This window comes from Grus americana, chromosome 39 (assembly GCF_028858705.1).
Source record: "Grus americana isolate bGruAme1 chromosome 39, bGruAme1.mat, whole genome shotgun sequence".
Classification (NCBI taxonomy): domain Eukaryota; kingdom Metazoa; phylum Chordata; class Aves; order Gruiformes; family Gruidae; genus Grus; species Grus americana.
This window is the reverse complement of record NC_072890.1, coordinates 518,009-541,955: the sequence shown is the minus strand read 5'-3', so window position 1 is coordinate 541,955 and position 23,947 is coordinate 518,009. Positions and strand designations below refer to the sequence as shown.

The 23,947-nt window shown below is 70.1% G+C and overlaps 3 protein-coding genes across 4 annotated transcripts in view; 1 reads left to right on the top strand and 2 right to left on the bottom strand.

Annotated features, from left to right (window-relative positions):
• Positions 1 to 1,459: 1,459 nt before the first annotated feature.
• LOC129198988 (serine protease 27-like) lies at positions 1,460 to 5,770 on the bottom strand. 2 transcript variants are annotated; one of them, XM_054808679.1, is made up of 6 exons: positions 5,644 to 5,770; positions 4,399 to 4,431; positions 4,114 to 4,282; positions 2,981 to 3,252; positions 1,907 to 2,076; positions 1,460 to 1,770 (listed from the first exon to the last, which is right to left on the bottom strand). In XM_054808679.1, exons 1-6 carry the CDS (start codon positions 5,741 to 5,743, stop codon positions 1,471 to 1,473), a joined length of 1,044 nt encoding a protein of 347 aa, XP_054664654.1. In that variant the 5' UTR covers positions 5,744 to 5,770; the 3' UTR covers positions 1,460 to 1,470. The 2 variants fall into 2 exon arrangements, with proteins under 2 accessions (XP_054664654.1, XP_054664655.1); XM_054808680.1 differs by lacking the exons at positions 4,114 to 4,282; positions 4,399 to 4,431; positions 5,644 to 5,770 and adding an exon at positions 3,341 to 3,552.
• A 582-nt stretch (positions 5,771 to 6,352) lies between these two features.
• LOC129198989 (elongin-B-like) lies at positions 6,353 to 11,629 on the top strand. The gene is made up of 4 exons (XM_054808682.1): positions 6,353 to 6,508; positions 7,953 to 8,087; positions 9,967 to 10,075; positions 11,364 to 11,629. The coding sequence occupies exons 1-4, from the start codon at positions 6,368 to 6,370 to the stop codon at positions 11,474 to 11,476; spliced, it is 498 nt and encodes a 165-aa protein (XP_054664657.1). The 5' UTR covers positions 6,353 to 6,367; the 3' UTR covers positions 11,477 to 11,629.
• Positions 11,630 to 12,023: 394 nt separating this feature from the next.
• The window catches only part of LOC129198985 (mucin-2-like), a 31,669-nt gene continuing 19,745 nt past the window's right edge, over positions 12,024 to 23,947 (bottom strand). Inside the window, exons 2-11 of the mRNA XM_054808668.1 lie at positions 23,355 to 23,408; positions 23,077 to 23,109; positions 22,893 to 22,943; positions 22,712 to 22,807; positions 22,540 to 22,619; positions 17,964 to 22,314; positions 15,545 to 15,940; positions 14,820 to 14,889; positions 12,284 to 12,354; positions 12,024 to 12,163 (exon numbers count right to left, since the gene is read on the bottom strand). Coding sequence (XP_054664643.1) covers positions 12,154 to 12,163; positions 12,284 to 12,354; positions 14,820 to 14,889; positions 15,545 to 15,940; positions 17,964 to 22,314; positions 22,540 to 22,619; positions 22,712 to 22,807; positions 22,893 to 22,943; positions 23,077 to 23,109; positions 23,355 to 23,408 — 5,212 coding nt within the window. The 3' untranslated portion in view covers positions 12,024 to 12,153. The remainder of the gene's footprint in view (positions 12,164 to 12,283; positions 12,355 to 14,819; positions 14,890 to 15,544; positions 15,941 to 17,963; positions 22,315 to 22,539; positions 22,620 to 22,711; positions 22,808 to 22,892; positions 22,944 to 23,076; positions 23,110 to 23,354; positions 23,409 to 23,947) is intronic.

Below are 23,947 nucleotides of genomic sequence, written 5' to 3'. Positions count from 1 at the left end.
GGGGGGGGGTGTCCCCTATAGGGTTTGGGGGTCCCCTATAGGGTTTTTGGGGTCCCTTAGTGGTTTTTGGGGTCCCTTATAGAGATTTTGGGGGCCCCTATAGGGTTTTGGGGTCCCCCTGAAGATTTTGGGGTCCCCTATAGGGTTTTGGGGTCCCCTATAGACTTTTCAGGTCCCCCGTGAAGATTTTGGGGCTCCCTATAGAGTTTTGGGGTCCCCTATAGAGTTTTGGGGTCCCCTATAGACTTTTTGGGTCCCCTATAGAGTTTTGGGGCCCCCTCTGAAGATTTTGGGGTCCCCCTTGAAGATTTCGGGGCCACCTGCAGACTTTTGGGGCCCCCTATAGACTTTTGGGGTCCCCAATAGGGTTTTGGGGTCCCCCTTGAAGATTTTGGGGCCATCTGCAGACTTTTTGGGTCCCCTATAGACTTTTGGGGTCCCCCTGAAGATTTTGGGGCTCCCTATAGAGTTTTGGGGTCCCCTATAGACTTTTTGGGTCCCCTATAGAGTTTTGGGGCCCCCTCTGAAGATTTTGGGGTCCCCCTTGAAGATTTTGGGGCCCCCTATAGACTTTTTGGGTCCCCTATAGGGTTTTGGGGTCCCCCTTGAAGATTTTGGGGTCCCCTATAGACATTTTGGGTCCCCTATAGAGTTTTGGGGTCCCCTATAGAGTTTTGGGGTCCTCTATAGACTTTTTGGGTCCCCTATAGAGTTTTGGGGTCCCCCTTGAAGATTTTGGGGCTCCCTATAGAGTTTTGGGGTCCCCTATAGGGTTTTGGGGTCCCCCTTGAAGATTTTGGGGTCCCCTATAGACATTTTGGGTCCCCTATAGAGTTTTGGGGTCCCCTATAGACTTTTTGGGTCCCCTATAGAGTTTTGGGGCCCCCTCTGAAGATTTTGGGGTCCCCCTTGAAGATTTTGGGGCCCCCTATAGACTTTTTGGGTCCCCTATAGGGTTTTGGGGTCCCCTATAGAGTTTTGGGGTCCTCTATAGACTTTTTGGGTCCCCTATAGAGTTTTGGGGTCCCCCTTGAAGATTTTGGGGCTCCCTATAGAGTTTTGGGGTCCCCTATAGGGTTTTGGGGTCCCCCTTGAAGATTTTGGGGTCCCCTATAGACATTTTGGGTCCCCTATAGAGTTTTGGGGTCCCCTATAGACTTTTTGGGTCCCCTATAGAGTTTTGGGGCCCCCTCTGAAGATTTTGGGGTCCCCCTTGAAGATTTTGGGGCTCCCTATAGAGTTTTGGGGTCCCCTATAGAGTTTTGGGGTCCTCTATAGACTTTTGGGGTCCCCTATAGGGTTTTGGGGTCCCCTATAGACTTTTGAGGTCCCCTATAACCTTCCCCCCCCTTGAAGATTTTGGGGTCCCCTCTGGCCAGTTTGGGGTCCCCTCCAACATTCCCTGCCCCCCCCAACCTCCACCTCGATGACTTCAAGACACCCCCCCCCCCCCCGGGGACGGCGCTGACCTCAGAGCGCCCCCGCGACACCGCCGCCGCCAATGACGCCGATGATGACGCCACCGACCGCGACGCCGACGAGCGCGACGCCGAGGCGCGGCCGGGCGACGGAATTCCCGGGGTTCGCCCCCGTTTCGGGGGGGACGAAGGCGACGCCGGGGGCGCGGGGCGCGATCCACGCGGCGTAGGAGCTGACCCGCGTGTAGACGCCGGGACGGTTGGGGACGGCGCAACCTTCGCCCCAACTCACGATGCCGGCCAAGACCCAGCGCCCGTCGGCGCGGCAAACCAAAGGACCGCCCGAATCCCCCTACCGGGAGAAGAAGGGGGTTTTTTTTTGGGGAGGGGGGGCGGCGGCGCTATGACATCATCGGAAGGCTGTCACCTTCGTGGTGGCACCTGGAGGTGGTGGTGGGGGGGGGGGGGGGGGGGTGGGGTGGTCTCACCTTGCAGGTGTCCTTCAAACCTTCGGCGTAACCGGCGCACATCATGTCGTCTTGGATGCGACGCGGCGGTAAAGCCCGGCCCATGTCGATGCCGTAGAGGCGCCGGCAGGTGCTTTGCGCCATGATGGGCACCTCGAGCTTCTGGAGGCGGCGCGGCGACGGGAGGTCCTCTGCGGGGTGGGTGGGACGGGGGTGGTGTTGGAGGGGGAGGGTGGGTGGGACGGTCTTGCCCGGTTCCCTTGGGTTCATCGTTGAGGGTCAACCCTTGGGTGCCCTCGATGGTGGTTGGGTGCCCTTGGTGGTGGTTGGGTGCCCTTGGTCATGGTTGGGTGCCCTTGGCCATGGTTGGGTGCCCACTGGGTCCCCTTGGCTGTAGTTGGGTGCCCTTGGTCATGGTTGGGTGCCCTTCGTCGTGGTTGGGTGCCCTTGGTGGTGGTTGGGCGCCCTTGGCCGTGGTTGGGTGCCCTTGGCCATGGTTGGATCCCCATTGGGTTCTCTTGGCCGTGGTTGGGTGCCCTTGGTGGTGGTTGGGTGCCCATTGGGTCCCCTTGGCTGTAGTTGGGTGCCCTTGGCCATGGTTGGGTGCCCATTGGGTCCCCTTGGCTGTAGTTGAGTGCCCTTGGTCATGGTTGGGTGCCCTTGGCCGTGGTTGGGTCCCCATTGGGTGCCCTTGGCCGTGGCTGGGTGCCTGTTGGGCCCTCTTGACCCCTGTTGGGTCCCCTTGGCCATGGTTGGGTCCCCTTGACCATGGTTGAGTCCCTCCTTGGTCCCCTTGACCCCACTGAGTGCTCTTGGCCATGATTGGGTCCTCCTTGGCTCCTCTTGACCTCCGTTGGGTCCCCTTGGCCATGGTTGGGTCTCCATTGGGTGCCCTTGGCCATGATTGGGTACCCATTGGGTCCTCTTGGCCATGGCTGGGTCCCCATTGGGTCCCCTTGACCTCCATTGGGTCCCTTTGGCCATGATCGAGTGCCCTTGGCCACGGTTGGGTGCCCTTGGCCATGGCTGGGTCCCCGTTGGGTCCCCTTGATCTCCATTGGGTGCCCTCACCTCCAACCCCCAACCCCACCTCACCTCCTTCCTGGATGTCCCCCCAGCCGGTGGCGACGCAACGGGTGCCGGGCGGGAAGCTGAGGGTGGGGGCGGGCAGACAGACGGGCAGGACGGCGTCGGAGAAGGTGACGGGCCAGGCCAACTGCGCCAAGGCGATGTCCCCACTGGTGGCTTCACCGGCGTAACTGGGGTGGGGCAGGAGCCGACCCAAGGGCACCACCACGCCCGGACCTGGTGGCCCCGATAGTTCCCGCACCCCCAGCAGCACCGCGTAGACCCGGGGGTCCCGGCTCCTGCGGGGGGACGGGGACGGGGACGGGGACATGTTACCGTGTCACCCCCCGCCCCGGCCCGTGGTGGCGTTGAAGCCCATGGACCCACCTTGGGTGTCGTTGGAGGTGGTTGAAGGCCCGTTGGGTGCCCACGGCCACTGTCAGGTCCCTTTGGCCACCGTTGGTGGCCCCCCGGCCACCTTTGGGTCCCCACACCTCCCATTGTCCCTTTGGCCACCGTTGGGTCCCCTCCTCCCCTTGGGGTCCCTTCGGCCACCATTGGGTCCCCACGCCCCACATTGTCCCCTTGGCTACCACTGGGTCCCCTTGGCCACCATTGGGTCCCCTTGGCCACCACTGGGTCCCCTCCTCCCCCTGGTGTCCCCTTGGCCACCACTGGGTCCCCTTGGCCACCAGTGGGTCCCCTCCTCCCCTTGGGCTCCCCTTGGCCACTTGGGTCTCCTCTTCCCTTTGGCCACCGTTGGGTCCCCTTGGCCACCATTGGCTCCCCTCATCCCCTTGGGGTCCCCTTGGCCACCGTTGGGTCCCCTTGGCCACCACTGGGTCCTCTCCTCCCCTTGGGCTCCCCTTGGCCACCATAGGGTCCCCTTGGCCACCATTGGCTCCCCTCCTCCCCTTGGGGTCCCCTTGGCCACCGTTGGGTCTCCTCCTCCCCTTGGCCACCGTTGGGTCCCCTCCTCCCCCTGGTGTCCCCTTGGCCACCGTTGGGTCCCCTTGGCCACTGTTGGGTCCCCTCCTCCCCCTGGCGTCCCCTTGGCCACCGTTGGGCCCCCTTGGCCACCGTTGGGTCCCCTCCTCCCCTCATCATCCCCTCCCTCCCCATTGCCCCTCCCCCCTCCCCCCTCCCCCCCTGTGACTCACTCCTGGAAGCAGTGGGCGGCCGTCAGCACCCACCGAGGTGCCACCAAGGAGACGCCACAGACGTGGGTGCCATGGCGGAGGAGGCTGCCCTGCCACGGCCACTCGCCGGCCCCCGCGTCCTCCCCCCCCACGTTCCGTAGGACCCCCCCAGCGTGGGGTCGCCCGCAGGCTGGGGGGGGGGAGGGGGAGGGAGACGTCAGGTGGGGGGTGGGGGGACACCCACACCCCCCCCAAGGGGTGGGGGGGGGTGGGGGGGGACACACACCCCCATTTTGGGGGACTCACCCAACTGGGAGCGGGTCAACTGCGTGAGGTCACCTTTGGGGGGGGGGGTGGGGTGGGGTGAGGAGGACTCTGAACCCCCCCCCAAATTTGCCCTCCCCCACCCCAGGTGGACAGTTGGAGCAAAGAGCCGATGGGGGAGGGGGAAGGGCACCCCCAAACCACCTCGGCACCCCAACTCCCCCCCCCCGCAGAACCCAGAGCACCCCAACACCCCCCAGCACCCCCAATTCCCCCCTTGGGGGGCATTAGGACACCCCACCCCCCACCCTCCCCGGCACCCCAAAATTCCTCCGGGACACCCCCAGCCCCCCCAAACCCTCCTATGGGACACCAACCCCCACCCCCACCCCCCGGACACCCCAAAACCCCCCATGGGACCCAGAGCACCCCAAAACCCCACAGGACACCCCCAAACTCCCCCAGGGGTTCCCAGAGCACCTCAAACACCCCCCAGCACCCCAAAACCCCCCCGGGCACCCCAAACCCCCCCATGGGACCCCATTCCCCCCCCTCAGGACACCCCCAACCCCCCCCCCCCGACACCCCAAAACCTCCCGTGGGACCCCAACACCCCCCCGGCACCCCCAAACCTCCCCATGGGACCCAGAGCACCCCAAAACCCCACAGGACACCCCCAAACCTCCCCCATAGGGGTTCCCAGAACACCCCAACCCCCTCAGCACCCCAAAACCCCCCCATGGGACCCCATCCTCCCCCCAGGACACCCCAAAACCCCCCCGGACACCCCATCCCCCCAGGACATCCCCAAACCCCCCCATTGGATCCCAACTCCCCCCCCAGGACACCCCAAACCCCCCCGGACACCCCCAAACCCCCCCCATGAGACCCAGAGCACCCCAAAACCCTCTCAGCACCCCAAACCCCCCCATTGGACCCCAACCCCCCCCCATAGGGGTTCCCAGAGCACCCCAAAAACCTCCCAGCACCCCACCCCCCCCCATGGGACCCCATTCCCCCCCCCCGGACAGCCCAAACCCCCCCCCAGAGCACCCCAACCCCCCCCCATGAGACCCAGAGCACCCCAAAACCTCCCAGCACCCCCAAACCCCCCTATTGGACCCCAACCCCCCCCCCCATAGGGGTTCCCAGAGCACCCCAAACCCACCCCACCCCCCAGGACACCCCCAAACCCCCCATGGGACCCCATCCCCCCCCCCCCAGGACACCCCAAACCCCACCCCCAATATGGGGGTGCCCCCCCCCCCAACCCCCCCCAGGCCCCACCTGCCCCGTCGCAGCCCTGGGCTCGCAGCCGCCGCACGGAGGCGCAGAGGAGGACGATGACGCCGACGATGACGCCGTAGAACGGCTTGGGGGTCCCCATGACGGAACAAACACACCCCCTCCCCCCCAAAACCCCTCCCCCCCCCTCCCCCCCCTTTTTGGGGGGTTTTTTGGATTTTTTGGGGTTGTTTTTTTTTTTGGCCACCTCGCGACTCCGGGCGCGTCCGCGGCGTCAATGAGGCGGCAGGGCGGGGACCCGAAGCCGCTCGACGGGTTCGCCCACGCCATCGTGGGTGTGGGGTGATCCCCCCCCCATCCACCCCCATCCCCCACCCCAAAAAACACGAGTGGGGGGTGGGGGGGGTGGGGGAGGGGCAGGGCGCAGCCTCGTTTGGAGTTTTGTGGGGCGACGGGAGGAATAAAAACCCGATCAGAGCAATCAAGGGGAGGTGTAGGTTTAATGTCACACTTTGGGGGGGGCCGGAAGGACAAAGGGGGACCCCAAAAATCGCTGCCCCCACCCCCCCCCCCCCAATTTCCCTTCCCAAGATGGCGGCGGGGGGTGACCCTCACAAGATGGCGGCGGGGGGTGACCCTCACAAGATGGCGGTCGACGGACCCTCACAAGATGGCGCCCGAAGTGCCCTCACAAGATGGCGACGGGGGGGTTTGACCCTCACAAGATGGCAGCAACGGGTGTGTGTGTGTGTTTGACCCTCACAAGATGGCGGCGATTCGCCCCTCCTCAGGGGCGGGGCCTCTCCGCTCCTGCGCATGCGCAGGCCACTCCCCTTCCTGCCGCGGAGCCTGCTGGGATCGTGGCGGACCCGGCGCTGACGGAGCCAGGCGCGGAACGGCGGCGATGGTGAGAGCTGGGACCGGGGATTCCCCCCCCACCCCCCGAACCCTGGGTTGGGGAAGACACGCGTGACACCCCCCTCCCACGCGGGGACCCCCGGCCCATTCGGGAAAGCTGTTCCCGCGCGGGGAACCCCCCCTCCCTCTCTCTCCCGCCGCCTCCGTGGCTTTTATGGCCCTTCCCCCCCCCCCACCTCAGCGAGGCCACGCCCCCTCCGCCCAGCCCCGCCCCTAACCCCGCCCCCCGCGGCCTTAGCCACGCCTCTCCCCGCGCTGACCACGCCCCCGCTTCCCCAGCTCTGGCCACGCCCCCCGGAAAAAGCCTTGACCACGCCTCCCTCCTCCTAGCCACGCCCCCTCCGCACTGGCCAGCCAATGGCACACCTCCCCGGCTCTGACCACGCCCCCCCCGGCCCTGAACACACCCACACCTCATTGGCCACGCCTCCCCCAGCCCTGGCCACGCCTCCTCCTCATTAACCACGCCCCCTCCTCACTGACCACGCCCCCAGCCGTAGCCACGCCCCCTCCACCCCCCGCCCCCTCTTGCTACTCACCCTGCGTGACCTCCCCCTGCCCCCGCCCTTGACCTCTGCCCCCGCCCTTGACCCCTGCCCCTGCCCTTGACCCCCTGCCCCCACCCTTGATCCCTGACCCCTGCCCTTGACCCCCTGACCCCTGTCCTTGACCCCTGACCCCTGCCCTTGACCCCCTGCCCCCGCCCTTGACGCCTGACCCTACCCTTGACCCCTGACCCCGCCCTTGACCCCTAACCCCTGCCCTTGACCCCTGACCCCACCCTTGACCCCCTGCCCTTGACCCCCTGCCCCCACCCTTGATCCCTGACCCCTGCCCTTGACCCCCTGACCCCGCCCTTGACCCCCTGACCCCTGCCCTTTACCCCCTGCCCCCGCCCTTGACGCCTGACCCTACCCTTGACCCCTGACCCCGCCCTTGACCCCTAACCCCCGCCCTTGACCCCTGACCCCGCCCTTGACCCCCTGCCCTTGACCCCTGACCCCTGCCCTTGACCCCTGACCCCTGCCCTTGACCCCCCGCCCTTGACCCCTGACCCCACCCTTGACCCCTGACCTTACCCTTGACCATGACCCCGCCCTTGACCCTGACCCCTGCCCTTGACCCTGACCCCACCCTTGACCCCCTGACCCCGCCCTTGACACCTGTGCCCCCGCCCTTGACCCCTGCCCTTGACCCCTGACCCCTACCCTTGACCCCTGCCCCCTACCCTTGACCCCTGCCCCCTGCCCTTGACCCCTGACCCCGCCCTTGACCCCCTGACCCCGCCCTTGACACCTGTGCCCCCGCCCTTGACCCCTGCCCTTGACCCCTGCCCCCTACCCTTGACCCCTGCCCCCTACCCTTGACCCCTGCCCCCTGCCCTTGACCCCTGACCCCGCCCTTGCCCCCTGACCCCGCCGTTGCCCCCGCAGGACGTTTTCCTGATGATCCGGCGCCACAAAACCACCATCTTCACGGACGCCAAGGAGTCCAGCACCGTGTACGAGCTGAAGCGCATCGTCGAGGGGATCCTCAAGCGGCCGCCCGAGGAGCAGCGGCTCTATAAGGTGGGGGGGGCGCCTATAGGGGGGGGCTGGGGACCTATAGGGGGTCCTAGGGCACCTATAGGGGGTTGTAGGGCACCTATAGAGGGGCTGGGGGACCTATAGGGGGGTTGTAGGGCACCTATGGGGGGCTGGGGGACCTATAGAGGGGCCTGGGGGACCTATAGGGGGTCGTAGGGCACCTATGGGGGGCTGGGGGACCTATAGAGGGGCCTGGGGGACCTATAGGGGGTCGTAGGGCACCTATAGTGGGGCCTGGGGTGCCTATAGGGGGACTGGGGGTGTATGGGGGGGCCTGGGGTACCTATAGGGGGGCTGGGGACCTATAGGGGGTCCTAGGGCACCTATAGAGGGGCCTGGGGGTGTTATGGGGGAGCCTGGGGCACCTATGGAGGGGCTGGGGGACCTATAGGGGGTCCTAGGGCACCTATGGGGGGCTGGGGCACCTATAGAGGGGCCTGGGGTACCTATAGGGGGGCTGGGGGACCTATAGGGGGTCGTAGGGCACCTATAGGGGGGCCTGGGGGTGTATGGGGGGGCCTGGGGGACCTATAGGGGGGCTGGGGACCTATAGGGGGTCCTAGGGCACCTATGGGGGGCTGGGGCACCTATAGAGGGGCCTGGGGGACCTATAGGGGGTCGTAGGGCACCTATAGGGGGGCCTGGGGGTGTTATGGGGGGGCTTGGGGCACCTATAGGGGGGCTGGGGCCCTATGGGGGGCTGGGGGGGTGCAGGGGCCCCTATAGAATCCCCTGGAGGCCCTGTGGGGTGGCTGGGGTACGTAGGGGGGGGCTGGCTGGGTCCCTGTGGGTCACCCGTGGGTCACTGTGGGTGCCCATGGGGTCCCCGTGGGTCACCCGTGGGTCACCTATGGGTCTCCGTGGGTGCCTGTGGGTCACTGTGGATGCCCGTGGGTCACCCGTGGGTCCCTGTGGGTCTGTGTGGGTCCCGGTGGGTCAGCCGTGGGTCAGCCGTGGGTCACCTGTGGGTCACCCGTGGGTGCCTGTGGGTCACTATGGGGTCCCCGTGGGTCTGTGTGGGTCCCCGTGGGTCACCCATGGGTGCCTGTGGGTCACTATGGATGCTTGTGGGTCTCTGTGGGTCCCCATGGATCCCTGTGGGTCACCCATGGGTCACCAGTGGGTCCCTGTGGGTCTGTGTGGGTCCCGGTGGGTCAGCCGTGGGTCAGCCATGGGTCACCTGTGGGTCACCCGTGGGTGCCTGTGGGTCACTGTGGATGCCCGTGGGTCACCCGTGGGTCCCTGTGAGTCACTATGGGTGTCTGTGGGTCACCATGGGGGACTCTGTGGGTCCCCCCGTGGGTCCCCCATGGGTGTCTGTGGGTCATCGGGGGGGGGGTGTCTGTGGAACTCTGTGGGTCCCCCGTGGGTCCCTGTGGATCACCCGTGGATCACTGTGGGTCCCCGTGGGTCTCTGTGGGTCACTGTGGGTCACCCATGGGTGTCTGTGGGTCTCTGTGGGTCCCTGTGGGTCACTGTGGATCACCCATGGGTGTCTGTGGGTCACCGTGGGGGGTCCCTGTGGGTCACTGTGGATCACCCATGGGTGTCTGTGGGTCACCATGGGGGACTCTGTAGGTCTCTGTGGGTCCCCGTGGGTCTCTGTGGGTCCCTGTGGGTCACTGTGGATCACCCATGGGTGTCTGTGGGTCACCGTGGGGGACTGTGTGGGTCTCTGTGGGTCCCCGTGGGTCCCTGTGGGTCCCCCGTGGGTCCCCTGTGGGTCTCTGTGGGTCTCTGTGGGTCCCTGTGGATCACTGTGGATCATCCATGGGTGTCTGTGGGTCCCCGTGGGTCTCTGTGGGTCCCTGTGGGTCCCCCGTGGGTCACCCGTGGGTCACCCGTGGGTGCTGCCCCACAGGACGAGCAGCTGCTGGAGGACACGAAGACGCTGGGGGATTGCGGCTTCACCAGCCAGACGGCCCGGCCACAGGCCCCCGCCACCGTGGGGCTGGCGCTGCGCACGGCCGGTGGGTCCTGCCCCACGGCGGGGGGGTCCTGCCCCACAGGAAGGGGGTTCTGCCCCATGGTGGGGAGGTCCTGACCCACAGGAAGGGGGGTTCTGCCCCACGGGAGGGGGATTCTGCCCCACGGCGGGGAGGTCCTGACCCACGGGAGCAGGTTCTGCCCCACGGGAAGGGGGTTCTGCCCCATGGTGGGGAGGTCCTGACCCACGGGAGGGGGTTCTGCCCCATGGTGGGGAGGTCCTGACCCACAGGAAGGGGGGTTCTGCCCCACGGGAGGGGGTTCTGCCCCACGGGAGGGGGATTCTGCCCCACGGCGGGGAGGTCCTGACCCACGGGAGCAGGTTCTGCCCCACGGGAGGGGGTCCTGCCCCACGGGAAGGGGGGTTCTGCCCCACGGCAGGGGGGTTCTGCCCCACGGGAAGGGGGGTTCTGCCCCATGGGAGGGGGTTCTGCCCCACGGGAGGGGGATTCTGCCCCACGGCGGGGAGGTCCTGACCCACGGGAGCAGGTTCTGCCCCACGGGAAGGGGGGTTCTGCCCCACGGGAGGGGGTCCTGCCCCATGGGAAAGGGTCCTGCCCCACAGCGGGGGGGTTCTGCCCCACGGGAGGGGGGGTTCTGCCCCACGGGAGGGGGGTTCTGCCCCACGGGAGGGGGTTCTGCCCCATGGCGGGGGGGTTCTGCCCCACGGGAAGGGGTTCTGCCCCACGGCAGGGGGGTTCTGCCCCACGGGAGGCCCTGGGGGGGGTGGGGGTGGGGAGGTCCTGCCCCACGGCGAGGGAGGGACGTGGGGGGCTGCCCCACTGTGTGTGTGTGGGGGGAAGGGCCATTTTTGGGGTCCCCAGGGCAGATTTTTGAGGTTTTGGGGGGGTTTGGGGTCTTCAGGAGCATTTTCGGGGGGGGGGGGGTGTCCCTGATGCCACTTTTGGGGTCCCCGGGGCCATTTTGGGGTCCCTGGGGCACTTTTTGGGGTCTTTTGGGGCATTTCAGGGCTTCTGATGCCACTTTGGGGGTCCCTGATGCCACTTTTGGGGTCCCTGACGCCATTTTGGGGTCCCCGGTGCCATTTTCAGGGTCCTTGACACCATTTTCGGGGTCCCTGATGCCACTTTTGGGGTCCCTGACACCGTTTTGGGGTCCCTGATGCCATTTTTGGGGTCCAAATGGCCACTTTTGGGGTCCCTGATGCCACTTTTGGGTCCCCGGTGCCATTTTGGGGGTCCCTGACGCCACTTTTGGGGTCCCCGGTGCCATTTTGGGGGTCCCTGACGCCATTTCGGGGTCCCCCAGCAGAGGAGGCCTTCGAGGCGCTGCGCATCGACCCCTTCTCCAGCCCCCCGGAGCTCCCCGACGTGATGAAGCCCCAGGATTCGACGGGCGGCGCCCAGGAACCTCCGCTGCCCTGAGCCCCTCCCCCCGCCCTTGCACACGCGCGTGTGGCACGGGCCCTCGCACGGGGGGGGGGGGGTGGGGTGGGGGTGCGCACACACGCGTGTGACGCACCACTAAACGCCCCTCCCCCCCCCAAAATAAAGCTGCCTCCTGCCCCTCCCCCAACCACAAACCGCCTCCTCGTGCATATTTGGGGGGGGGGGGGGGGGGGCGTGGCCCGGTGCACGCGCGTGTGCAAGCTCCACCCCCCCATGCACCTGAATGTGCCCTAAGCCCCGCCCACAAACCCCAGGCCCCGCCCACAGCCCCAAACCCCGCCCACAGCTTTGCCCCTCGCCCAAGCCCCGCCCCCTCACCCCAGCCCACCCCCAAGCCCCGCCCCTTTGAAGCCCCGCCCCCTCGGCGCTCCGCCCCCCCAAGCCCCGCCCCCACCCTCGCATAACACCTCCCCCGTGCCAAACCCTCAGGCCCCGCCCCTTCCCCAAACCCCGCCCCCTCTCCCAGGCCACGCCCCCTTCCCCAGAGACCACGCCCACCGCTGCCATTGGCCTTTTTATCTGTAAAACGCACAGAAAAACCCAACAGGGGGCGGGGCGGAGGGGCGGGGCGGAGGGGCGGGGCTTGCCGAGAAGGGGGCGGGGCCTGGAGAGAAGGGGGCGGGGCCTGGAGAGAAGGGGGCGGGGCTCCAGGGCTATAGGGAGCTGCAAGAGAAGAAAGGGGTGAGGGGGGGGGGGAGGGGAGGAGTGGGGCAAGGGCGGGCTGCCCCACGGCTGCCCCACAGCCACCCCCACGGCTGCCCCATAGCTGCCCCCACACCTTACCGGCCACCGGCCGCCACGGGGCCCCCGGGGAGCGGCTGCTGGGTCCTCGGCGCGGGCGGCACCCGGCGGCGCTGCGGGGGATAGGGGTCAGCCCCACGGCGCTCGCTGCTGCCGCTGCCCCCACCCCACCCCACCCCCCTCCCCCCCCCCGCCCCACGGCCAACCCCCCCCCCACGGGGAGGGGAGCTGGGCCCACAAGGGAGGAACGCGCCCCACGGCCAGCCCCAGAGCCCTTTTCCCAGCCCCAGAGCTTGCCAGCCCCATAGCCTGCCCCACAACCCTCCCAGCCCCATAGCCTGCCCCATAACTCCCCCCACAGCCCCACAGCTGCCCCACATCCTGCTGCCAACCCCATCAGACAACCCCACGACACCCCTCCCCCAGCCCCACAACCATCCCCAGCCCCATAGCCTGCCCCATAACCCCCCCAGCCCCATAGCCTGCCCCACAGCCTGCCCCATACTCCCCAGCCCCATAGCCTGCCCCACAGCCTGCCAGCCCCATAACCCCCCCTTCCCAGCCCCACAGCTGCCCCACATCCTACTGCCAGCCCCACAACCCTCCGCCCCCCAAGTGAGCCGGCCACGCGGCCCACTGCCCCCCAAGCGGCTGCAACACCATGTTCCCCCCCCCCGTGCCCCATATCTGCCCCCCAAGTGACCCACAACACCCCCCCCCCCAGCCCCACTGATCTGCCCCATAACACCCAACGGTGCCTGCCCCCCAACCAAGCCGTCTGCCCCATAACGGCTCATCTAAACGAAGGTGGCGTCTGCCCCACAGATCTGCCCCCCAAGTGTGCGTGGGGGGGACACGACCGCCTGCCCCCTAACCCCCCCCGTTAAAACCAACTTCGCAAACAAGCACGGCGCGCCCCATAGATCTGCCCCCTAAGTGGGAAAAGCCAACCCTGGGCCCCACAGCTCTGCCCCCCAAGTGGGCGCAAGTCACCCCCATGGGCCCCGGTGGCTCTGCCCCCCAAGTGGGAAGAACGTGCCCCATAGATCTGCCCTCCCCCCTCCCCCCCCCCCAAGTAAGAACGTGCCCCATTGGCTCTGCCCCCCAAGCGCTAACAATGCACCCCACAGCTCTGCCCCCCAAGTGGGTACAAGCCACCCCATGGGCCCCATAGATCTACCCCCCCAAATAAGAACGCGCCCCATAGATCTGCCCCCCCCAAGTGATAACAACGCGCCCCATAGATTTCACCCCAAGTGCTACGCGCCCCATAGCTCTGCCCCCCAAGTGGGACCCCCCCCCCACCGGGGGCCCATAGATGTCACCCCCCCCCCCCCGAGCGATACTGCGACCCACAGCTCTGCCCCCCCAAGTGGCTACAACACGCCCCACGGGCCCCATAGATCTACCCGAGTAAGAACGTGCCCCATAGATCTGCCCCCCCCCCCGGGCCCCATAGATCTGCCCCCCAAGTGCTAACAACACCCCACCCCCCAAAAACCAACCAAACAACCTCTGCCCCCCAAGTGGGCACGAGTCACCCTCCCCCCACGGGCCCCACAACCGGACACGCCCCACACCTCTGCCCCACACCTCTGCCCCACGGCTCCTCACCTCCGCCAGCCAATCCCGCGCTGGGGGGAGGGGGCGGCGCTGCCGAGGACTCCGCCTCCGGCGTCCGGCGCTTTTTTTTTTTTGGGGGGGGGGGGGGGGGGGAGGGGGAAGGGCCACGCCCACATGTGGGGCAGAAACCCCACCCCCCCCACACCCCCTTTTTGTTGTTTTTTTCGCTATGGGGCTGGGGACACCCAGGACCCCCAAGTCACCCCTCCCCCCGCCGTCCCCGAGGAGGCCCAGGCGGCCTCTTGGGTGACGTCCCCCCACCCCCCTGCCGCCCCTCCCCCGCTATATTGGGCCCCAGTCGCCGCCGCCGCCGCCGCGTACTGGGACGCCTCCGCCCCTCCCCCCGCTCCTGCCGCCGCCGCCGCCCCTCCCCCACCGCCGCTTGCACCCGCCGCCGCCGTAGCGGCTGCGGCTCCTCCCCCCGCCGCCGCAGCTGCCGCCGCGTACTGGGCCGCGCTGGCGGCGTACTGGGCGGCGCTGGTGGCGTACTGGGCCGTTTCCCCTCCCCCCGCGCCGGCGGCGTACTGGGCGACCTCGTTGCCCGGGGTCGTATACTGGGAAGCGGCGTACTGGGCGTACTGGGAAGCGGCGGTACCGGCCGCGTACTGGGAAGCGTACTGGTTGGCGGCGTACTGGTATTGCGCCGCGTTGGCGCCGTACTGGGAGACGCCGTTGTTATACTGGGAAGCGTAAGCGGCGTACTGGGACGAAGCGGCGGCGTACTGGGCGTACTGGGAGAGGTTCGAATTATACTGGGAAGAAGCCGCGCCGTACTGGTGAGCCATCCGGGCCGCCATAGCCGGGGTGATGGCGAAAGGAGAAGGGGACCGGGGTGGGGGATGGGTTGGGGATGCCCCTCCCCCGCCCAGGCGGTGGTAACAGCACCCTCCCCCGCCCAAGCGATGCAAACAGGGGAAGAGGCGGTTGGCGGCGCACGTCAACCCCCCGCCGTTACCGTGGAAACGATGGATACAGGTACCGGCGGTACCACCGAGTCGTCCCGGGCAACCCAGCCCCACGTTACCCTGGAAACGGTGGATGCAGGAACCCAAGCGACCGGGTGAAAAGGGACAAACCCCTCCCCCGCTCACCCCTCCCCCGCTCACCCCTCCTCCCCCTCCTCCTCCTCCTCCCCCCCTCCAAAACGGGGAACCGGGAGAGCGTTGAGGGTAACAACCCCCGCCCAACCCCCCGCCCCCGACGGTGCGGCCCGGGGTGGCTAAAAAGGGGGTGGTGGGGCGGGGGAAAGCCCCTCCCCCTCCGCTACCCCTCCCCCCTAAAAGGGGGAAAGGTCCTCGGGGGGAACAGCCCATCCCCCCCCTGGCCGGGGTGAGGGAGAGGAGGGAGCCCGGGGGGCGGGGGGAGGGGCGCAAAGCCCTGCTGGGGGTGAGGGAGAGGAGGGAACCGGGAGGGCGGGGGAAGGGGGCGCCGGCCCCTCCCCCGCTCTTGGGGGTGAGGGATAAGAGCGGGGGGCGGGGCGTGTCGGCGGGGGCGTCGGTCGATGAGGTCACGGCGGCGGTGGGCGTCGTCGGCGTGGCGGCCGCTGCGCTCGTCGGGGGAGGGGCGGCGGCGGCGGTTTCGGGCGGCGGGGGAGGGGTGGCGCGGGGTTCCCCGGTTTGGGACGGGGGAGGGGTTGCGGTGACGCCGGTGCCGGTGACGCCGAGGGGGGGCTCCATGTACCGTGTGCCGTGGGGCGAGGTTTTCCCGGCGGCGGCGGTGACGACGGTGGCGGCGGTGGTGACGTCAGCGGCGGAGGAGACGGCGACGGCGGCGACGGCCGGGATGGCCGAGGAGGAAGAGGAGGAGGAGGAGGAAGAGGAAGAGGAGGAGGAAGAGGAAGAGGAAGAGGAGGAGGAGGAGGAGGAAGAGGAGGAGGAGGACGAGGAAGAGCTGGAGGAGGAGGAGGAAGAGGACGAGGAAGACGAGGAGGAAGAAGAGGAAGAGGAGGAGGAGGACGAGGAGGAGGAGGAAGAGCGGCGTTTGCGGCGGGTGACGACGGGGGCGCGGCCCTCCCGGGCTTCGGCCGTGGCCGGTGGCGCCGGTGACACCGCGGGGGCGGGGCCGGCGCTGGGCGACCTGCGGGGGGGGGGGGAAGACGGGGGGGGGGGTTAGCGGGGGAGGGGCGGGCAGCACCCCCAGGGACAACGGGACGGGGGGGGGGGTAACACCCAGGGGACGTGGGGGGAGGGTGACACCCCAAGGGACACGGGACCCCAGGGGACAGGGTGGGGGGCACCCAGGGGACCCTTGGGGACGGGGGGGGGTGACACCCAGGGGACAGGGGACAGGGTGGGGGGCACCCAGGGGATGTGGGAGTGGGGACAGGGGACCCTTGGGGCCGGGGGGGTGACACCCCCAGGGACTTGGCACCCTTGGGGACAGGGGACAGGGTGGGGGGCACCCAGGGGACGTGGGAGTGGGGACACGGGATCTTTGGGGACAGGGGGGGTGACACCCCCAGGGACTTGGCACCCTTGGGGACAGGGGACAGGGTGGGTGACGCCCTTGGGGACAGGGTGGGGGGCACCCAGGGGACGTGGCACCCTCGGGGACAGGGGACAGGGACCCCGGGGGACAGGGGACAGGGTGGGGGGCACCCCAAGGGACACAGCACCCAAGGCAGGGGACCCCGGGGGACGTGGGACGGGGGGGGGGGGTGACACCCCAAGGGACACGGGACCCCAGGGGACAGGGTGGGGGGCACCCAGGGGACGTGGGAGTGGGGACACGGGATCTTTGGGGACAGGGGGGGTGACACCCCCAGGGACTTGGTACCCTTGGGGACCAGGGGACAGGGTGGGGGGCACCCAGGGGACCCTTGGGGACAGGGTGGGGGGCACCCAGGGGACGTGGGACAGGGTGGGGGGCACCCAGGGGACGTGGGAGTGGGGACACGGGATCTTTGGGGACAGGGGGGGTGACACCCCCAGGGACTTGGTACCCTTGGGGACCAGGGGACAGGGTGGGGGGCACCCAGGGGACCCTTGGGGACAGGGTGGGGGGCACCCCAAGGGACACAGCACCCAAGGCAGGGGACCCCGGGGGACGTGGGACGGGGGGGTGACACCCCCAGGGACTTGGCACCCTTGGGGACAGGGGACAGGGTGGGGGGCACCCAGGGGACCCCAGGGGACATGGGATGGGTGGGTGACACCCCAGGGGACCGGGGACAGGGTGGGTGACGCCCTTGGGGACAGGGTGGGGGGCACCCAGGGGACCCTTGGGGACAGGGGGGTGACACCCCCAGGGACTTGGCACCCTTGGGGACAGGGTGGGGGGCACCTGTGGGGACCCGGCTCCCTGGCGAATAAAGCGTTGGTGACGTCACGTGTGGCGCCTTGGGGACACGGGGGGGGGGGGAGGGGCGACGCCCTGAGGGGACCCCTTGGGGACAGGGGACGAGGCCAGCGGCACCCTGGGGTGGGGGGGGGGGGGGGGGGCACCCAGGGGACAGGCGGGGGATGGGGGCACCCGTGGGTGTCGCTTTCTCGGGGGGGGAGGGGCCCGAGGGGGCGTGTGGGGGGGAGGGGTGTGAAGGGGGGAGGGGCACAAGGGGAGGGGCCCCGGGGGTGGGGGGAGGGGTCATGGGGAGGGGCCTCGATTGGGGGGAGGAGCCCCGTGGGTGGGGGGGAGGGGCATCGAGTGGGGGAGGGGCCATGGGGGCATCAATTGGGGGAGGGACCCCACGGGTGGGGGAGGGGCCATGGGGAGGGTCCCAGGGGAGGAGGGGCCCCATGGGTGGGGGGGGAGGGGCCCAAGAGGGGGGCGGGGGGGGCAGGGCCGGGGGGGGTCCGTGGTGGGGGGGGGAGGGGTCCTGTGGGGGGGAGGGGCCCCATGGGTGGGGGAGGGGCCCTGAGTGGGGGGGTGAGCAGGGCCAGGGGGGAGGGGTCCCGGGGGGGGAGGGGCCCCGTGGGGGGGGGGAGGGGCCCCGTGGGGGGGGGAGGGGCCCCGTGGGGGGGGGAGGGGCGAGCAGGGCCAGGGGGAGGGGCCCCGTGAGGGGGGAGGGGCCCCGTGGGGGGGGAGGGGCCCCGTGGGGGGGGGGGGGGCCCCGTGGGGGGGGGGGAGGGGCCCCGTGGGGGGGGGAGGGCGCACAGCTCACCCCGTCTGGGCGTCGGCGTCGGGCGGGGCGGCCGGCGAGGGGGGGCCGGAGTCGGAGGAGCTGGAGCTGGAGGAGTCGGAGTCGGAGGAAGAGGAGGAGGAGGAGGAGGAAGAGGACGAGGAAGAGGAAGAGGAGGAGGACGAGGAGGAGGAGGAAGAGCTCCGCTTCTCCGGGCCGGGGGGCGGGGCCACCGCGGTGACATCAGCGGCGACATCGGCGGCGACATCGGCGGGGCCGGCGTCCGCGGGGGCGACGGAGACGCTGCCGGTACTGGTGGGGCCGGCGACGGGACTGGGAGCACTGGGGGAACTGGTGTCCATGGCGACGGGGCTGGGGAGGCTGGGAGCGACGGTGACGCTGGCGGCACTGGGGATACTGGGAGCACTGGTGACACTGGGAGCGGTGGCGGCACTGGGGACACTGGTGACAGCGGGAGCGACGGCGGCACTGGTGACGCTGGTGATGCTGGGAGCGATGGCAGCACTGCCGGCACTGGTGACACTGGGAGCACTGGTGACACTGGGAGCGATGGCAGCACTGGGGACACTGGTGACACTGGGAGCGACGGTGACGCTGCTGGCAACGGTGGTACTGGGGACGCTGGTGACACCGGGAGCGACGGTGGCACTGGTGACACTGGGAGCACTGGTGACACTGGGAGCGACAGCGGCACTGGTGACACTGGGAGCACTGGTGACGCTGGGAGCGACAGCGGCACTGGTGACACTGGGAGCACTGGTGACGCTGCCGGCACTGGTGACACTGGGAGCGATGGTGACACTGGTGACCCTGGTGACACCGGGAGTGACAGCGACGCTGGTGGCACTGGTGTCTCTAGGAGCGACGGCGACGCTGCCAGCGCTCGTGACACTGGGAGCACTGGTGACACTGGGAGCGACGCTGATGCTGCCGACGCTGGTGACGCTGCCGGCACTGGTGGCACTGGTCAAACTGGTGGCCCCGACGGTGACGCTGGCGTCCCCGGTGACGCTGGGAGCGATGGTGACGCCGGTGTCCCTGGGGGTGACGGCGACGCTGCCGGCACTGGTGACGACTGCAGCGGCCTTGGTGACAACAGCCGGGGCGGCGACAGCGGCGGTGGTGACAGCGGTGACAGCCGTGGCGGTGGCCGCGGTGACGGCGGAGGCAGCGGCGGTGACGGTTTTGGTGACATCGGCAACGGCCTTGGTGGCCACGGGGGTGACGTCCGTGGTGGCGGCTGCGGTGGCCTTGGCCGTGGCGCCTACGGTGACAGCGGTGACGGTGGCCTTGGTGTCCGCGGCGACCTTGGCAGCGACGCTGATGGCGCTGGTGTCCGCGGCGGCCTTGGGGACGGCGCCCACGGTGACGCCGGTAGCGGTGGCCACGCTGGCGGCGGCGGCGCCTACAGCGGCTTTGGTGGCGACGCCGGTGGCACCGGTGACGGCGTCCGCGGTGGCCTTGGTGGCGGCTCCGACGGTGGCGGCGGCGGCAGCGCCCACGGTGACGCGGGTGACGGCGCCTGTTGCGGTGGCAGCCGCGGCGGCCTTGGGGACAGTGGTGACAGCGGCGTTAGAGGTCGCGGTGACGCCGGCAGCTGCCGGTTCCACCTTGGGGATCTCCTGCGCCGGGGCGGCGGGTGACGCCGCTGACAACGTCGATGACAGCGTCGATGACAACGTCGATGACAACGTCGGCTGCTCCGGCGCCATCTTCTCCAGCACCGGCGGTGACGCGGGATGACCGGGCTCGTCCTCGCGGCGCGGGGTGCCGGCGGGCTCGGTGGCCCGGCTGAGCCGCGGCGGGGAGGGGCCGCGCGGCTTCTCGGTGGGCGGCTGCGTGGCGGCGGTGGCGGCGATGGTGACGGCGACGCTCGGCGGTTTCACCGGCTCCGCTTTGGGCGGCGGTTTGGGGACGGGCAGCAACCGGGGGACAGGTTTGGCGTGGACGGGCGGCGGCAGCGCCGAGGCAGCGACGGGCGAGGAGGGCAGGCTGAGGCGCGAGGCCGGCAGCAGCTTTGCCGGCGTGCCGGCGGCACGGAGCCCGGCGGTCAGCGCTCGCGGCAGGCCCGGCGGCGGCGGGGGCGGGGTTCCCAGTTTGCCGGCGACACCCGGCACGGTCCTCGGCGGCGTCGGCTTCAACGGACTAGGCGTGACCGGCGCCGGCGATTGCGCCGGTGATCTGGCAACGCTCGGCACGGCCGCGGGGATCGGTTTCGCCTCGGCGGGCGGCGCCGGTTTGGCGACGCCGGGCTGCGCCGCGGTCGCCGGCTTCGTCTCGGTAGCGGTCGCCGGTTTGGGGGCGAGCGGCGGCGGCGGCGGCGGCTTCAGCTCGAGGGCCGGCGCGGGTTTGGCGAGGCTCTGGCTCAGCGGCATGGCCACCACCGGCATGGCCTTGGGGAGGCTCGGCGACGCCGGCAGCGCCGGTCGCGTTTCGGTAGCTGGTTTGGGGCTCTGCGGCAGAACCCCCACCTTGGGCTCCACCACCGGCATGGCTTTGGGCAGTCCGGGCGGTGGCGGCGGGGGCGTTACCGGCGGCTTCACCGTGCTCTGCTGCTGCTGCGGCGTCGGCGGCATCGGCGTCACCGGTTTCGCCTCCGCGACGGTTTTGGGAAGGTTCTGTGGGGCCGGTTGCGCCGGCGGCGTCACCGCTTTCGTCTCGGGGACGCCCGGTTTGGGCGGCGGCGGCGGCGGCACGGCCGGTCTGGTCTCGGTGGCCGGCGTCGCTTTGCTGAGGTTTTGCTGCGGCGCCGGTGCGGCCGGTTTGGTGACGCTGGGTTGAGGCGCCGGCGCCGGCTTCACCTCTGCTTGAGGTGCCGGTTTGGCGCCACCGGACTGCGCCGCGGTCGCCGGCTTCGCCTCGGTAACAGGCGCCGGTTTGGCGCCGGCGGGCTGCGGCGCGGTCGCCGGCTTCGCCTCGTTAGCGGGCGCCGGCTTGACGCCGCTCGCGGCCTCAGCGCCCGCTTTGGTGCCGCCCGGCGTTGCCGCCGCCGCTGCCGCCTTCCCCTCGGCGGCCGCTTTGGGGAGGTTTGGCGGCGTCACCGCCGCGGCGGCCGCTTTGACCTCGGCGGCCGCTTTGGCCGGAACCGGCGTCGCCGCCGGCATCGCGGTCGTGGTCTCGGTGCCGGGAGGCGCCGGCTGCGGGGGGAGGGGCTGCGCCCCGCCGATCGGCACCCACTTGGGCGCCGCCGGCTTGGCCTCGGCGCCGGGTTTGGCTAAGCTGGGCGGGGGCTGCGGCGCGGCCGGGTGCAGCTCGGCGATCGGCACCCACTTGGGGCGGGCGGGGGGCGCCGGGGCGGCGGGCGGGGGAGGGGAAGGGGCTTTGGGTTTGGGGGGGGAGGGGGAGGGGGTTTTGGCTTTGCCGGCGGGGGACGCGGTGGAGCTGCGGCGGCGGCGCCGCGAAGGGGAGCGGGAAGAGGCTCGCGCCCGTTTTTTAGGCCGGGGGGAGGAGAGGGAGCGGCTGCGGCGCCCTCCGCCGCGGCGGGATTTGCCGGAGGAATCGGAACGGCTGCGGCGGCCCAAACCGCGCCCGCGGCGCCGGCGATCCGGCGAGGAAAGGGAACGGCTGCGCCGGGCCGGCGTGGAACCCGAACGGCCGCGCCAAAGGCTGCGGGAACGCGAACGACCGCCGCGGCGCGCCGTGGAACGCGAGCGGCGTCGCGCCGTCGAGCGGGAACGCCGGCGGCCCGTCGAACGGGAACGCCGGCGCGCCGGCGTGCGAGAACGGGAACGCCGGCGCGCCGGAGAACGGGAGCGGGAACGGCCCCATCGCCCGCCGGCGCGGCTGCGGGACCAAGCGCGACCGCGAGGGGACCGGGAACGCGATCGGCGCCGCGCCGGCGAACGGGATTTGTTACGGCGTGCCGGAGAGCGGGACCGGGACCGGACGGGCCACCGGATGGGGCTGGTGGAATTGGGGCGCCAAAGCGGGGTGCGGGAACGGGAACGACCGCGCCGAGGGGGGGTCCGGGACCGCGACCGACCGCGCCGGCGGCTGCGGGAACGGTTTCGCCGCGCCGGGGTACGGGAACGGTTTCGGCGAACCGGGGTACGGGAACGGGAACGAGCGCCGCCGCGACGGCTCCCGCCGGTGCCGGGGGGGCTGCGGGAACGGGAGCGGTCGCGGCGGGGGCGGGAACGTTTGGGCGGGGTGGGGGAACGCGCCGGTCGCGGCGGGGGCGGCGGCGGCGGAGGCGGGGTTTTGGCGCGACGGGCGGGTTCCGGCGACGGGGTGGACACGGCGCGGCGAGGCGGTGACGCGGCGATGGGCGGCTGCGGCGGGGAGGGGGCGGCGGGGGGAGGTTGTTGGGCGACGGCGGGGGGAGGTTCGGCGACGCGGGGGGGGGTCGGCGGGCGGCGGCAGCGGCGCGGTGCTCACGGGCGGCGCCGGTTGGGGCTCCTCGGCGGGTCGCGGCGATGCCGACGGCGGCGGGGGCTGCTGCGGCTGCGGCTCCGGCGGTCCCTGGGGTGGGGGAAGGGAAAAGAAGGGGGTGGGGGGGGGGGGGGGGGGGGAGGGGTGAGGTTTTTTTGGCGGGAAGCTTCCCCCTCCCCCCCCGGCCCCGCCCCGGGGCTCACCTCCGGTGCGGCGGCGGCGAGACCCGGTTGCGCCGGCGCCGGTTCTTCTTTCTCTCGGTGGGTCGTGGGGGTCGGGGGCTTCGGGGCGGTGGCGCTGCGGGACCTGCGGGGGTTGGGGGGGGGGGGGGGGTTGGTGGGGGATGGGCTGGGGGTGGGGGTGGGGGGGGGTGTGTGTGTGGTTTTTCGGTAACTTACCGGCTGCGGGAGGAAGCCGAGGAGGAGGAGGAGGCGGCGGGGGAGGAAGATCGTTCTTCGCGGCGGCTTTTCTGAGAAGCTGATTCGCTGGTGGATCTGAAGGGGGGGGGTGGGGAGAAGGGGTGAGTGTTGGGGGAGGGGTGAGGGAGGGAGGGGTGGTGGGGGGGGGGAGGGGTCTGACCTCTTGCGCTTCTTCTCTTTGGCCTTGTGCTTGGTCTTGGGGCTGGGAGAGCTGGGGATGATGTCAGCGGTGAGGTCATGGGGTGACCGCACTCCCCCCTCCCCCTCTTTGCTCCTCCCCCTCCCCCCCTTTGCTCCTCCCCCTCCCCAAGCCCCTCCCCCTCCCCAAGCCCCTCCCCCCTCACCGGTGCTTCCGCTTCTTGGCCTCCGACTCCGACCTGGGGGGGGGGGGGGGGAGAGGAAAAGGGGGCGGGGCTTGAGAGAGAACACACCCACACCCCCGTGGCCACGCCCCCAAGCAACAAACCACGCCCCCTCACACCCCAGGCCCCGCCCCCAAGCACCAAACCACGCCCCCTCGCACCCCAGGCCCCGCCCCAAGCATCAAACCACGCCCCCTCGCACTCCAGGCCCCGCCCCAAGCACAAACCACGCCCCCTCGCACCCCAGGCCCCGCCCCCACCTGTGCTTCTTCTTCTTGGAGCTCTTCTTCCTCTCCCCGGAGCGACTGGCTGACCTGGGGGGGGGGGGGGGGGGGGAGCTGCTGGGCACCCCAAAACCCCCCCCTGAACCCCCAAACCACCCCCCTGAACCCCCAAACCCCCCCCGAACCCCCAAACCACCCCCTGAACCCCCCATTGAACCCCCAAAGGCCCCCGACACCCCCAAACCCTCCACTGAGCCCCTAAAACTCACTGACCCCCCCCCGAACCCCCCCTTGAATCCCCAACCCCCCCCAAAGCCCCCCTTGAACCCCAAGAGCCCCCTTGACCCTCCCCGCTGAACCCCCAACCCCCCTGCGCCCCAAAAAACACCCCCGTGCCCCAAAACCCTTCCCCAACCCCCCAAAATCCCTGACCCCAACACCCCCCACACCCCAAAATTCCCCTGAACCCCCCCTTTGTGTCCCCCAAAAAAACCCTGCAGCCCCCCAAACCCCCTCCAACCCTCCCACTGAACCCCCAAACCCTTTTGTGCCCCCCAAAAAACCCTGCACCCCAAAACCCCCCTGCACCCCAAAAAAACCCCCCCCCGCACCCCAAAAAACACCCCCCC